General features: G+C 33.6%; 1 protein-coding gene across 2 annotated transcripts in view; it reads right to left on the bottom strand.

Moving 5' to 3' along the window:
• Positions 1–635: 635 nt before the first annotated feature.
• LOC131957145 (ras-GEF domain-containing family member 1B) overlaps positions 636–15,076 on the bottom strand; it is a 113,076-nt gene continuing 98,635 nt past the window's right edge. For both annotated transcript variants that reach the window (XM_059321875.1, XM_059321883.1), the window contains exons 8-23: positions 12,483–12,596; positions 8,830–8,919; positions 7,505–7,582; positions 7,258–7,346; positions 6,971–7,112; positions 5,804–5,890; positions 5,614–5,679; positions 5,431–5,499; positions 5,199–5,297; positions 4,864–5,007; positions 4,665–4,703; positions 4,349–4,444; positions 4,044–4,196; positions 3,804–3,870; positions 3,593–3,665; positions 636–3,271 (exon numbers count right to left, since the gene is read on the bottom strand). In XM_059321875.1, the coding sequence (XP_059177858.1) occupies positions 3,244–3,271; positions 3,593–3,665; positions 3,804–3,870; positions 4,044–4,196; positions 4,349–4,444; positions 4,665–4,703; positions 4,864–5,007; positions 5,199–5,297; positions 5,431–5,499; positions 5,614–5,679; positions 5,804–5,890; positions 6,971–7,112; positions 7,258–7,346; positions 7,505–7,582; positions 8,830–8,919; positions 12,483–12,596 (1,434 nt within the window). In that variant the 3' untranslated portion in view covers positions 636–3,243. The remainder of the gene's footprint in view (positions 3,272–3,592; positions 3,666–3,803; positions 3,871–4,043; positions 4,197–4,348; positions 4,445–4,664; positions 4,704–4,863; positions 5,008–5,198; positions 5,298–5,430; positions 5,500–5,613; positions 5,680–5,803; positions 5,891–6,970; positions 7,113–7,257; positions 7,347–7,504; positions 7,583–8,829; positions 8,920–12,482; positions 12,597–15,076) is intronic.

Raw genomic sequence — 15,076 nt, forward strand, 5'->3', positions numbered from 1 at the left:
TACTCTTACTTACATAGTATATCCTCTCAACACAAATTCAAATGAGATTATTTCATAAATTAATTTGAAAGTTGCCTCCCTTGGCTAAAATACCGTGTATTGAATTTTATCCACTCACTAGTTAGCTAAAGACGTGGTGTGTTGAATTAAATGCATAAATCTTCTTATCTAGAACTAATCCAATTTGAAAATATAAAAAAAAATGTTTTGTACAGCTACAAATGACGTAATTTTTATGAACTGTACACCCATCACATTTCCTACTCATAGATCTATAGTACCCAACCGCCACCCAGAGTTTGATTTGCCCATGAAAGTATTTTTTCTCTACTTTCAGCTTTTTTAAAAATTAGAGTTTGATTAAGAATTGTATTCAATAACTGTTTTGGTTATTGTTAACATTTTGAAAAAAAATTTCTTTAAACTCTTAACATAAACTTGGTCTATCAAAGTCTATATTTTCCATTACAAAATCCATGAAAAGTTAATAGTTGAGTTCATTTTAGCCGAAATTAAAAGAATTTAGCATGTTTTCCATATGATCTTCCTACAAGATACATAGGATGCTATCCACATATATGCTACAACATACAGTATGCTACACACATAACACACCAAACAATAAACACCAAAAGGGCAAAATTTTCTTTCGTTTAATCACATTTAAATGACATGTTTATAGTGACATGATCTTTGCAAATGACATTTGAGATTAGTGACAAAAAAAATATTGTATGTACACGATGAAGAAAGAAACAGGAAATGTATAATGTTTCATGTTACTTTTGTTTACGTAAGATGATGACTTCAGTAGCTGCACTTGTGTGAGTAAAAATGGTAGTGGCAAAATGGTAGGAAGACAATACAAATAGCTTTAAACAAGTAGGGCCTAAAGTATCATTGTTTAACTAGCGATCTAGTTAGATAGCAATCTACCCTAAAAGTCAAATGACAATTAAACCTGGCAGACTACTGATAGTTATATTTAAAAATGTAATAAATAGTCATGTATGAAATTTTTTCAAAATTTAAATAATGGTTATAGCCCTTTATTTAAGCACCTAATGGTTATGGCCCTTGATGAGCACCAAGGGGAAGATAATGCATCCATTACAAGTGATCCCCGCGTACAACTTTCTCAGTACTTGGGCTAGGCAATATAAACAATTATAAGGCAATCAGGCATTGTGGTTCATCATCAATGATACAAATATTCTAATGGCAAAAAAAAAAATCTACTTCAGAATAAACCCAAAAGTTTCAGCTAAAAGAAAACGACCAACCTAAAACTATAAGATATGCTAGCAATAAATAAGACAAGTATACACATTATATACAAAATATCTGGCACATAACAAATTCAGCAGCAGTCTAGATAATATTCGATGCTCAGTTTTTTTAAAAATAATATCTAATTCAAGCTTTTCTAAAATATTAGAAAACTGTTTAGACTTAGGCCTTATGGGTGATTAAAGTTAAGCATGGACTTAGAATGGAAATAAACTTTGCTGCCGATGTGTTAAGACCTACTTCACAACACTCAACACACACTGACCACAGGTCTACCAATTAACCACACACCAAACACAGCAACCAAGAAATAATTTATATTATATGCCATTTTTTTCCAAAGGAGTACAGCTAAAGGAGAATTTCTACAATGAATAATTCACCCTTAGTGCAAATGTTTAATTTCTATAGATACAAGTACATAAAGAATAGTGTGAACTCTAGTGATGAAATTTTTTGATTAACTAACTAATTTTGAACAGCTACACAATTTCAATGATTTTTTTTAAATTTAATTTTTAACATCAATCATTTAAAAATAAGAATATTGTAAAATTAGGAAAGAAAACTGATTTTTAACATTAGCTATGATTAATGTACTTTGTATAAAAAAAACCCCTTGTTTTCAATCAAGCAATTTTCTTATCCCCCCAAATAAACAGCAATCTCAATAAATTCTTAAACTTTAATAATTATTTAATAAACTTCCAAAATTGCATACACAGCCAGAATTCCTGTCTAACCTAAACTAGTTTAACCCAAATGTCTTGATGTACGTATTTATATATATGATGATATATGCAGCAAGTTTTATGGGATATAATTTACATTATACAAGAAAATTTCAGGCAATTGCACTTCATTGTGAACCCCTCATTTACTTTTTATAAGCAGGTTAATATGGTTATAAAATATATACCTAATCTGACAGTATAATATATAAAACTAATCTGGCTGTATAATATATATAACTAATCTGTCTGTATAAAATATATTTTGCTTAGGCTCAAGAAAGGAGCATACACCTTTAATAAGTCAGTTAAAAACTAAACATTGTTAATATACTTTAGTTATTACTAGCACTTGATCAATTTAAACTATAATTAATTAGAAAAAAATGACATGCAATTAGAACAAACAGTTCATGATGTATCCACTTACATAAATGTCTTAAAATATTGAAAATAAAATTGTTTTTTTAACTATATCTGTAGAAATTACTAATATTATATAAATATTCTATTGAAAGAAAATAAACCAATGTAGCCTTTATATCACATACAAAATCTAAAATGTAATGTATTTCTATTTGACTTATTCAAATAGGCTAATTCATTTTAGTGTTAACATAGTAAATAAAAATTACAAGGAAGGGCTAGTTAAACTTTGTATATACATTCAGATATGTGGTCAGTAGGATATTGAAATTTTCCTCATTGACTAGCTGAGTTCAGTTACAGGATGATTTTAGTTAATAAATTACATATTAATTAACTAAATTCAAATTAAAAGGACAAATTGTACATCCAAAGCAAATGTAGAGTAAATGTAACTTCAATAAAAATGTATCACTAAACATATAAATATCAAAATGAGGTCATAGCCAAATGTACATGAACAAATCGCCAGCGATTGAAAAACTCTGCAAAAATGAAATATGCAACAGAAAACATAATGGCGCCTAGAATACACATTGTGTGGTCTGTCAGGTCAACTATTTACATCAGTTTCTATTTACATCATTGTTTATATTTACATCAATGTTTATATTTATGTCAGTGTTTATATTTACATCAGCTGATATGAGAGACGAAGTAGCTCAAATTATCCCAGATAATGTCAGCCATTTCTCTCTAGTTGTTTTGAAGTCCATTGTAAGTTGACACAAGGGAACTATGTTGTGGATGGCTTAGGGATACAGGAGTACTTTGGCTTGTGAAGCTTTTCATATAGTCATAATGATGATGTGGATGTCTGAGATCTATGGAGCAGTTACAAAATATAGAATAAAAACATGGACTGGATTTTCTTTTAAAATTAATATAAAAACATGGACTGGATTTTCTTTTAAAAATTAATATAAAAAACATGGACTGGATTTTCTTTTAAAATTAATATAAAAAACATGGACTGGATTTTCTTTTAAAATTAATATAAAAAACATGGACTGGATTTTCTTTTAAAATTAATATAAAAAACATGGACTGGATTTTCTTTTAAAATTAACTATTCACAATGGAAATAAGGATGTATTTTCAAATTCTATATTTAAATTGAACATTTTTTAAGAAATAGAACTCACTTGATCTGCTTGTATCGTTCCCGGTCATAACTGGTCTCTGCCGTTTCACATTCATAAGAGGCTAATGACAACACTGGTAAAATAAAGAGAATAAACTGTCAATTTTTCTCTACATTTTGTATTATTACAATATCTACTTGCAAATAAAGAGTTTTATTAATGAAATCTTTTAAACTATGTTGTATAATAAGTTTCAGTAGAAACAACTTACTAGATTCTTTGTATATGGGTGTAGTCAAAACATAATTAATGACTGCATTTTTTCTCTCAAAAGGACACTGCAAAAAAACAAAATTAAATTAAATAAAATAATTTTCAAAGCACATTTAAGTTTTAGTTTCCTTCATTCAAACTGGCAAACCCTAATATCTTAACATAATAGGAAAGATCAAATCTAAAATATTTGTATGTCAAATTAAAAATGAAGAAAATATTTTTAAAATTTAATTACCTCAACTTGCTGCCATGCAATGAGGTCTGAGATCTGCTTGGCCATCTGCCAACACTTCTGGAAGTTGACAGAACCATCCTCTTGCCTACTGGAACAGCCCTCGTTTAGGAAGTAAAGATCTTTTACAAACAGGCTGAAGAAGGGGATCACAATCTGGAAAACAAAGAAAAAATTCTGACGTTAGTTTAGCTAATTCTGTTTTAAGCGTTTTTGGTAAAAGAATGTTCATTGTGTTAATTAAAAATGTTTTTTAAAATAAAAAAAAACATTAAAAATTAGTGTTTTATTAGAACATATAAACTGACCTTTTCTCTCTCTTCTGCTGCACCCTCTGACCTCCACATAGCTGCTTTAAGGCAAGATCTGTAGCTGCCAAAGTTATTACTGGGGTCCATTTGATGCTGGAGATTAATAAAAGATTAGCAATTAGATTGGGGGATTATTAAATTATGTGTGTGCACAATTAGATTGTGTGATTATTAAATTTTGAGTGTGTGCATTTTAAAAATTGTGAAATTAGTTGGTATTCTCAAGTAGGATTTTTCAAGCGAAATATTTTCTAAAATAAAAAAAAAAAATGTGTAAAAGACTGTTATCGAGTTCAAAATAAAAGTTACCTACCTCTAGAATTTTTAACTTGTCTCTGTTTACTTTTGCCCACTGAAAAATTTAAAAGACATTTTATAAATTTTGTTTTTACGAATGTTTTTATACAATTTGTTATAACATATTTTAGTAGCTAAAACAGAATTTTGATGAGATCAGTTATCTTTAATTGATAAATATAATTTACCGAGAGGTATTATAGAAAATGACTTACTGTTTTCTTTAATCTTGTCACTGGGCTGAGGTTCATGCCAGCAATGATTGCCATCAGGGAGTTAAAGTTTCCAATGTTAATGCATTCCTTGGCAACATCAATAAAATATTCTACCATTTTCACCCGATTCTTTTTCTTTATGTGCTGAAAAATGATAAACAAACATGTTAATTCAACAATATTTGATGTATATCAACATTTTTATTACAATTTTTAGTAAAGGTTTTACTTGATTAATTACTAGCACTTAAAAATCATTGAAAGTGTAGAATACATTAGTAACCGATTCATAAAGGTATCAAACAGTAAGATGGCCAGACAAAAAGAAAACTTACTGAAGTAATTTCTGAAGCCACCAAATAGCTGAGTCTGTTAAACCACTGAACATAGGACTCTAGGTTGTGGGTCATCTTAATATCTTGTATGTTGATTATCTAGAAGATGGAATTAACATTTTTACCTATTAATTAAACCATTAATATATTTTTTTTCTGTTCATATTTTTCATATTAAATTAACTTTAAATTAAAATATAAAAATAAAAAACAGCAGGGGACTTTAACTTACATCTGACTGAAGTCGTTCTTTTGTAAAGGCTTGTACAAATTCTTCTGGTCCAATCATACTTAATCTTTCCTGATTAACAAACAAAAAAATACTAAATGTATAAAACAATCCAAACATGGTAATACAACCACAATGTTTACTTCATTTAAGAAGCCAAAACTGCATATAATATTTTTTTCTTACCAGTTCAATGTGTGTAAGCTGCTGAGCCAGGGCTAATGGACTTGGACACATCTCCATAATATCAGTCTGTAAACAGAAAGATACATTCATACTTAGGTCAAGAGTTAATTTGTTTAAGGATTCGCATAGCGGAGGAAAATTGAAGATTAAGTTTTAGAATAAAAGATTTAGTTCAAAGGTCAAAACTTACGGTGGCCACAACCTGGGTCTGAGATTTGTGTCTCTCTTCTGATTCAATTTTATTCAAAGTTTCCTCAAAACTCTTCAAGTTTGTCAGCTGTTAACAAAACAAAATAAAAATAATTACAAATATGTATAGCAGGAAAAATGTACAATATTGATACAGACAGTATATTAAGATTTTTATAAATAAAATATAAAATACATCTTAAAAATGAATGGTTCTATAATAACCAAGTTTTTGAAAAACTGAATAGAACAATGAAAGATGGGCATCATTAGTTATGTCCCTTAACAAGACATGTATTATATGGGAAATCAGAACTGCCTGTAACATAAGCAGGAGTGGTTCTGTGCATGATAACATTGTCAAACCTAACACAAGCCAGCTTAAGCAAGTCCTGTGCTGGGGAACAATGCTATCTACATTATTTAATGGCCTTTGGAGCAATAAATTTGATAGAGGGTTATTTCCCCTGAGACAATGCCCAGATTTCTGGCCAGGCAGTTCTAGATATCAACTAGACATTCCCTCAGTGCAGGTGGATGGGTAAACAGAAATGAAAGATAACTAGCAAGGGAGAGTACTCGTTTTCAAAGGGGAGTAAGAGTTAAACACCATTATTGTAGGCTAACCAGTCAGGACAAAAATAAAATACAAATAATGTATTCTTAGAATTTCCAGATCAATGTTTTGAAACAAAAATTAAATATTTTGAATGAACAAAAAATGTATTAATATCATAATGTGAAAACCATACTTCTTTTAGCTTATTCATATTATTATACACCCCTTTTGAAAATAAATAAAACAGCAATTTGTGAGAGTTCTGATGCACCATAATAGCACACATGCCTTAAACTCATATTTGCAGGTGCTGAAATTGATATCTTTTATTCAGCACAAACGCTGGGCGCATTATTTATGTAAAGAAACACATGTTCTTTCTTTTCACTCAACATAATCAAAACAATGGCAGAGTTATCTACCTTCCCCGTGGGCGTTGCTAAAAACAATAATTTCTTCAACTGGCAAGAAAAATAAAACAAAGTCTGACAGCCACTGCATCATGTAGATTCTAGATCCAGCCAAACATTTTTTTTTATAAAAGGGAAGGAAAAATAATTATGGGAGGATAATGGGTTGGGGAAAGAAAGTAAGAAGAAAAAAAAGTACCTTGGTTACCAGGTTGTAGCTGAGATTGTTTATGTCTTTTCTTAAATCTGGGTAAATGGCGATGATGCGTTGAGTGATGTCTCTTAGTTGTTTCATCATTCTTTCGTCCCGGAAGTCGTATGGAAACATTTCTGTCCACTCGCTAAAAAGAATTAAAAAACAACCATTCACATAAACACGTTTAAGTTGTAGGAAGATGTACTTTTTAAAAATCCTGACGTGACTTAGACAAACGTAAAGAGAAAAAAATGTAAATGTTTTGTAATTTTCTTTTTTTAGTTTCCTACCTGAGTAGATTGACAATGTGTGGTCCAAACTGGCCGAGCCTTGTTTTATCGACATTGTCTTGGGAGAGATTTTGTTGTAACACGCAGAGCTATTGGTCAGGAGGAATAAAAAAATTAAAACTCATTAAAAATGTTAAAAGTTAAAAACTAAAAAAAATATATAATAAATAGATATACGTAATGATTTCTTTTTAAATACATAGGAGAAATGTGAAATATATTTTGAACACATGTTTTGTAACTTTACCTTGAACACTTCTGAAAGTAGGTCATGAGGACGGATGAACAGACGTGAACTCAATAGGAAAGCAAATGTGTAGGTTCTCTGTAAGTAAAAACAACACATGTACATTTAAAAAAAAAACCTCCAGCCTGAAAAAATGTTTTTAAAAATGCCGTTAAGAGATTATTTAATGGCTGTAGTTTTAAACACTAGAGTGGGTGAAACTATTTTCATTGATGTGAAAAAAATGGGGGAAAAAACGTAATATTTGATATAATCTACTTATTTTAAACAAACGGTCATGTTGAAATTGAAGCATCATACTACTTATGTCATATTTACAACAATTTTTTAAAAAGTATATGGCGTTGTCTTCAATGTGTTGGTATAAAGTTGCTTGACTATTTTGTCAATGTTTACTGCTCCCCCTCCCAATCCCCACAAACGCTGGATGCGTATTTTCTTGATGTCTTTCCTCGCAATGTTGCCTATTTATTTTCTTGACGTTTCTCCCGTGCACCATCGTTTATTTAATTTATTGATATTTTTTCCTTGCAATTTTGCCTATTTATTTCCTTGACGTTTTTCCCCCCACAATGTTGCCTGTTTATTTTCCTGATGTTTCCCTTGCGTTTCCCGTTTAGTCACCACACGTGCAGATAGTCCTATAGTAACTACACAACCTTGCCCTCCCCCTTCCTTTAACTATTTACTAACGCGCTATTTTCATTGACTCTGCATTCCAGCGAGCGCCTTTAAGTCAATACCGCAGGGCAAAAAATAAAACAAAGAACAATGAAGCCTAACGGAAATGTAGTTAACAACGTCTTGCCTTGTCTAAAACGGAAAAAAAATTAGAAGAAGGATTTGACGTTCTATGTGGACTTGGCCAAGGAAAATATCTTGTTGATTTCCCAGCCTACTTTGGAATGTCGGACAGACGGAGTGAGCCGAGTTGACGACTCGGCAAAATTCGGTGTCTTTTTACCCCAGTGTAAACAAGAGTTAGTCCCCGTGGCCCGAACGTCATCACATACCGCAGCCCAAGGGCAACAATACAACGAGAAGGGAGACAAACGAAACTGCTTTGTTCAACGTGAATGTTCGTTTCTCGTATTTGTGAATACGAATTTTCTTTTATTTATTTTTTTCCAATTCCGATTTAAATAAGTTTAAACTATCATCAAGCAAGTTTAGCATTACATTGAAAAGCTATTTATTTTTTTCAAATTCCAAATTTAATAAGTTTAAACTATCATAAGTCAAGTTTAGCGTAACATTGAAAAGCTAGCTAACATTTGTCGATGTTCGTGTCATAAAGGGGAGTTAACAAGTTTAAGTATGCTTACATCAGGATAGTAGTCAGAGGTTGGGACTAAGTGTTGAATGAGAGCCTTCAGTGGTCCCGAATGGAGATTTCCGTTTTGGAAAATGAGAGCCTGAATAGAAAAAAAAACCAAAATGAAATAAATGCATTATAAGGCTTAATAAGACAATATGGGGTATTCGTTAGTTAGCCGTACCAATATCAGGTATTCAGAAATTCTATCTATATTGATAATGATAAATCTAAACCTAGTCCTACGTACTAGGTTAAATTACTATAGGCTGTTCCTGCTATATAACATGACGATCTTATGATAAATCGATAAAAGTAAAGTTTTTTCTCATAAAATGTATGTATGGCCCCACTGGCATAAACACAGCTAAATAATACATTACTTTCTTAACAAAGAAAAATATGTATCAATTTCAATTTGGAGATATCTGTTACGTTCCCAATACATTATCTAAAATTTTGGCTAGGACTTTCACCCCCCCCCCCCCGGGAGGCGGAGTGATATCCATCTCTTGGCGTTGTCCCCGACCTCACGCCAACCAGCGGCCGTAGACTGCAAGCGATACGTGGCTATCAACAAACTTGACCTTAACGTATCTGCAAGCTCGTCGTATTTACGTCACTTCCCTGACCCCTGGAGCCGCTTGAAGATAGGAAATGGCGGCATTTATGGCAGAAGACGGGGGAGGGGAGGGATGGGAACCAATCTCCAGAGCCTGCAGTGTTCTTTTGCTTACGATGTCATAAATGTAGCGTAACCTTATTTCAGCTAGACACTGGAATAATTCCCTACGTGTTTATTACAGGTCTAGGGTATAGAAAATAAACGCAGATCTGGAGGCCGAATGGCATTTGTAAACACGCATCTCATATACTCATATAGTGTATGATACTAGAATGAAGATACGACATGCCTACAGCGACATAGCAAACTGGCCGTTTATTGACGATGCAATTTGTGTTTATTTTATTAACCCTGATTGAATGGAGACATGCCTAGAGCGTTATTATAAACTCTTACAATTGTTGACAATTCATATAGACATGTCTACAACAACTCATGTTGGATTTCAAATTGTTAACACTCTCACTATAAATATACGTACAGCACAATGGTAAACTACATTTGTTTGAATTTCGTGTTTAACACCCTCACTACAGACATGCCCACGGAGCAATTGTAAACTATTGTTGCATTTAATGTTTTTAACACCATCACAGTCTATCTGTTGACATTTCCTCTTTTATTTTGCTAACGCCCTCAATTATCATCACTGTACCCGAGGCCTTAATTCTGAAGCCCCCCTCCCCGCACTTCCCCCTCCCCTAAACTTCCTCATTGAGTCTTAGATGTAAAAGTGAATAAGTTTCTGTAAAGCCGGCCCGGGTTTTCTCCGCAATGATCAACGCTGACAAATTCAATTATCGCCCGCCGGCCTGCCAAGCAGGTTTACGAAAGGACCAGTGCCAATCTAATTACCCAAAGATTGAGTTGTCGGATGGAGATTGCCGAATGGTTGTCTTAACTCGAAACAGATGAATGCGTGTACATTTTTCTCTCTCTTTCTAAACCTCGGTCATAGCTTGTTTAAGCCTCGTTGGCTTTCGTCCTTCGTTGAAAGGGAAATAACTCGAGTTTATAAACTAATAATTTAAAAAAAAATCACTATATAGTTCAAAATAGTGTGCACGGTGGATGTTTTCTAGTTTGCTGTTTAAACATATTTGTTTTAACTTCTCTAGACTCAAAGTCACACGTCAGTAACATTAATTTTAATTAATGGAGAAAATACCAAATTGTAACCTAATTGTAGAGAACATTAATTTTTAGAGCTTACTAGCAATATATGTATGGCTTGTCACCAACCTACATAGTTTTGATTGTCACCTCTCGGAAAGGGTCTTATTTTAGACAAATAATTTTCTCGTTTACATACGTTACTTGAGACAAATCCTTTCACACACATGTTGATGTTATTAGTTTTTATTGGAAATAAAAGTATTTTTTTTAAATATTCCCAGAATACTATGATGCAGACGCCCAACAGATGACTGGACGTAAACTCCGTAATAATATACGTTAAAAAAAAAGTAACAGGGTGCAGAGATCTAGTAACGGTAACTCCCAACAAAGAGAGTCACAAGTAAAGGGAGGTGATGCTCTAAGCAGCTTGGACGTAAACAAGGTTTTTCATTGTGATGATCAGGAGAAGATAACTCGCCAAGTCGCTCCCACAGTAGGTATGAATGAAATTGTTTGTTTGGTGAAGTGCTTTCACAGCCCATTGATTGTGTGTGCAGAAATAAAATTGCCACGGTCTTTTAAATAAAAATAGCGTGTTTATAATTTTTATTATAAACATTAACAAAAGAAAATTAAAAGTAATGTTGACAGTTTAAATTTATAGAATGCCTTTATGGAGTTGACAATGTACGTAAATAAAGAACCGGTTAAGCCTAGATTAGTGTAGTTATGTTTTCCGTGTAGCTAATGTGGGTTTAAAGAATGGCCATCTAGACAAGGGGGGGGGGGGGAGGGAGGGAGAAAGCCCGTAATTAATTTAAAAACCAGCGGGAGAAAAAAGAAATGTCTAGACGCGGGGGTCGAGAGATCTAGAATTGAGTTAAAGACGGTCAGTGCAGAAAGGACTGGTCAGTGCCAGAAGACCAGTAAACAATGGACGGTACCATGAACGGTGTACTAAGAGTTTTCTGCTTTGTATTGAGACGTGGGTTAAATAAAACAATCTCATTGATTATGTTGCAGTAATGAAATAAAAGACAACACCTTGATATCAGTTAACAGTTAACACTAACAGCGTTCAAATGGTGACATTTCTTCTTCGTTTTTGATTTGTAACATTGAAGTAAAAAACCTTACGGCTCTTGTAACATTGAAGTAAATTTCATCAAACACAATTAAATATTGCGTGTCAACATATTATACGCTTTATGGCCCATTTACTTTGACTTCAGCCTGCTTTTCTTTCTGGATTTGCTCCCATAAATTTTATCTACACAACAGCAATCTGCAAGGCAGTTTTGTATTATGTTTTTATTTTGTAGTTTTCTCTCCTAGATAGGTTGATTGTCCGCAGCTAAATGGTCTTATCTGCCATAGGGATCCGAACTCGGAATTTTTGGAGTTACATCCTATCTCCCTCCCGCCATCCCAAATGGTGAAATAAGAATACAGGTTTCTATAACTAGTCTTATACAGGCCTGCATGTTGCGCAAAGAAAACGCCTTACTAGTGGAAATTTCTAAGTGACAACAATTAACATTTCCTCAACGCCCGTCTCTCTCTTCCTTCCTACAAGTGTGGACGGACGTTTCACACATCTTAGCTTTAAATTTGGCGCTTGTTTTGACATGGGTTAGCTGCATGTTACGCTCATCCCGAGTTGACCTCAACTTTGGCTATCTTATCTACATATTTTATTAATCCTAAGTTAACCTCAGGCTTGACAATATTATCAGGGTTTTTTTTGCGTTAATCTCATTTTTTTTTTATTTAAAAACTAAAAAATTATCTTTCAGTGTCAAAAGGTTTAGAAACTTGTGTTTAGAATCACTTGTTTTATTCACCTTTTTTTTTTCTATCAAAGCCTAAAGAAACCACAAGGACAAAATACCACAAGGACAAAATACCACAAGACTTACATCTCTGTCTCTGTCCACTTCTGTCAAGTTGTTGTTGTCTGTTGCCAGGTAACCAGAACCGGAAGCAAACATCTGTGCCAGACTTAGCATCTGTGGGCCAACACTTTCACGGTTCTGATGGAGAAAAAAAACAACGAAATTTAAAAAAAAAAAAAAACTAGAATGAAACATGGACGAAATATAGTTTCTAAAAATCCTGAAATAAAAACGCTACATACATTGTTCTTTAAATCATTATCACGGTCGCGATTAGGATTATACAACAAATCCATCTTGCGGATAAAGTTGTAATTGAAATATGTGTCTGAATTGTAATCTGTAAAAATTTAAATAACAACACTCCAATGCCAGGTACTTATTCCAACTGGAAAACACATTTGCCGCGCATTCCAATTTTTTTATTTTTCAGAAGCAGAATTTTTTAAATGCACAACACATTAGCGAAGTCAGTCGACTGCAACTAAAAGCCTGAAATACAAGTCCCGGCCCTAAGTAACATAGCCTTGTTTACTGCGTGTCAGACCTGTACTTTAAACCGCCCAACGATGTATATTGGAAGCTGCAACATGCTCAACATGAACGTGTTTTAACTGGCTCTTTTGTCTCGCGCTTGCTCGCTCACTCTTAACAGTTTCAAGAGTTGTCTTTCCTGAACTAACAAAACAAAAAAACAAAAAAACAGGAGTAGGTGCTCTTGTTTTAGACAAGGGCATTCACTCTTCCGAAATAGCGGGGGAAAATGGTGTTATGAGCGTTATCTATGGCGCGATCGCCTTGTTTACCAAATTACAGCAGATCTCGGTTATAGACATTTACTTTAAAGCGATGACGGATAACGACAATTACTTTATCTCCTAATGTACATAGCAATTTACCTGCTTTCTCTTTTCTCTTCCATTCCGAACCCATTTCTATCCGCGCTACTGATGTAATGTAATATGCGCTTTGAAGCAACATAGACCCCGCCCAATATAGATCTACATTACATATTCTACCACACCTTATGAGATGTTCGTATGTAATATCACCCCACCTTCATCAACGGGTGGTCTGGTTATGATGTAAGAAGTTCATCTTGACCACCAAGAAGCGTGCTTGACATACCAGGTATTCGTCGAGGTCAAATATTTAAGACAATTCCCAAAACTGCTGAGTAGGTGAAATGTCCAACGACATCTAATTTACATTTTTTTTCCTTAAGCAAGATCTAGATATGTCTCTATGTTTAAATGTTAATGTTGTTGTTAAAAATAGCTTGACCTTGCCCTCCTGACAGTGTGCACCTTCCGTCTAAATTTAGCTAGAGGACACCATCGCATTAATTCATATTTCCTGCCGCATTCGTTTTTTGTGTTGAGACAAATGAACCTACCTTTTCGATGGCGGTTATTAATAGCGCTGTCACGTGACTATTTTTGTCTTGTTTTTTTGGCAGAGAGTAAGATGTATGGAATTCGGTTAACGAAAAAGTTTGTTAATTGGGGGCGGGGGCGGCTAGGTAGGGGGGGGGGGTTATAGACGTGAAACAAATATTTTGTTTTAAGCTCGGTAATGCTTGATAGGATCTAAGGCGGTGATGTAAACACGACGCTTAAGCAGACGGCGTTTCCGTTGATCTAACGGTACGATCTAACGCCCGATTTAAAATCTGATTGATCTTGAACGGCTAATAAAGATTAGGCTAGAATTGGGACAATTGGGTCATTAAAAAAAAAGATCACTGATTGTAATTAAGATATATTACAATTCCTGTGAGTTTGTATGTATGCATGTAAGTGTGTATGTGAGACTATCTATGTATGTGGATCTGAAAGGCTTAGCTAAAGACTTTGCTGTTTGCTGTTGTGACAATTACTGCTGTTGTGACAATTACTGCTGTTGTGTCAATTACTGCTGTTGTGACAATTACTGCTGTTGTGACAATTACTGCTGTTGTGACAATTACTGCTGTTGTGACAAGTACTGCTGTTGTGACAATTACTGCTGTTGTGACAATTACTGCTGTTGTGACAATTACTGCTGTTGTGACAATCACTGCTGTTGTGACAATTACTGCTGTTGTGACAATTACTGCTGTTGTGACAATTACTGCTTTTGTGACAATTACTGCTGTTGTGACAATTACTGCTGTTGTGACAATTCTTTTATCTTATGAACACATTTTACATTTATATTTGTAATGTCTTATGTTTATTTCTTTACATCCCAGTGGAATATTGAAAAATGTAATGATAATACAAAGTTAAATTATATGTTGGCGATGAAACTATTGATATATTCCGAATTTTTTTTAAAAAAGGAAATGTTCTCTTTAGACCATTGGAAAGATGAAGATTTCATATATTTCTTGACCTCGACATAACAAAGGGATGGTGTGGTCAGCACTTTTTCCATCCGTCTTTTACATTTGAATTCAGTTTAAAATATTCGATGACAAATGAGTTCTGGTAAAACATTGAAATAACGGGCAATGTCACGTGGTCACTACCATCAGCTGAGGTCATGTGACATGGTGAGGATGTTGTTTCCTGCATTAGGTATCTCTCACTTCAATCTCGTTAGACGCCCTCGCACGGTCGGTCAACGTTACTCAG

This window comes from Physella acuta, unplaced genomic scaffold (assembly GCF_028476545.2).
Source record: "Physella acuta isolate Inbredline_101_S28 unplaced genomic scaffold, ASM2847654v3 ptg000080l, whole genome shotgun sequence".
Classification (NCBI taxonomy): domain Eukaryota; kingdom Metazoa; phylum Mollusca; class Gastropoda; family Physidae; genus Physella; species Physella acuta.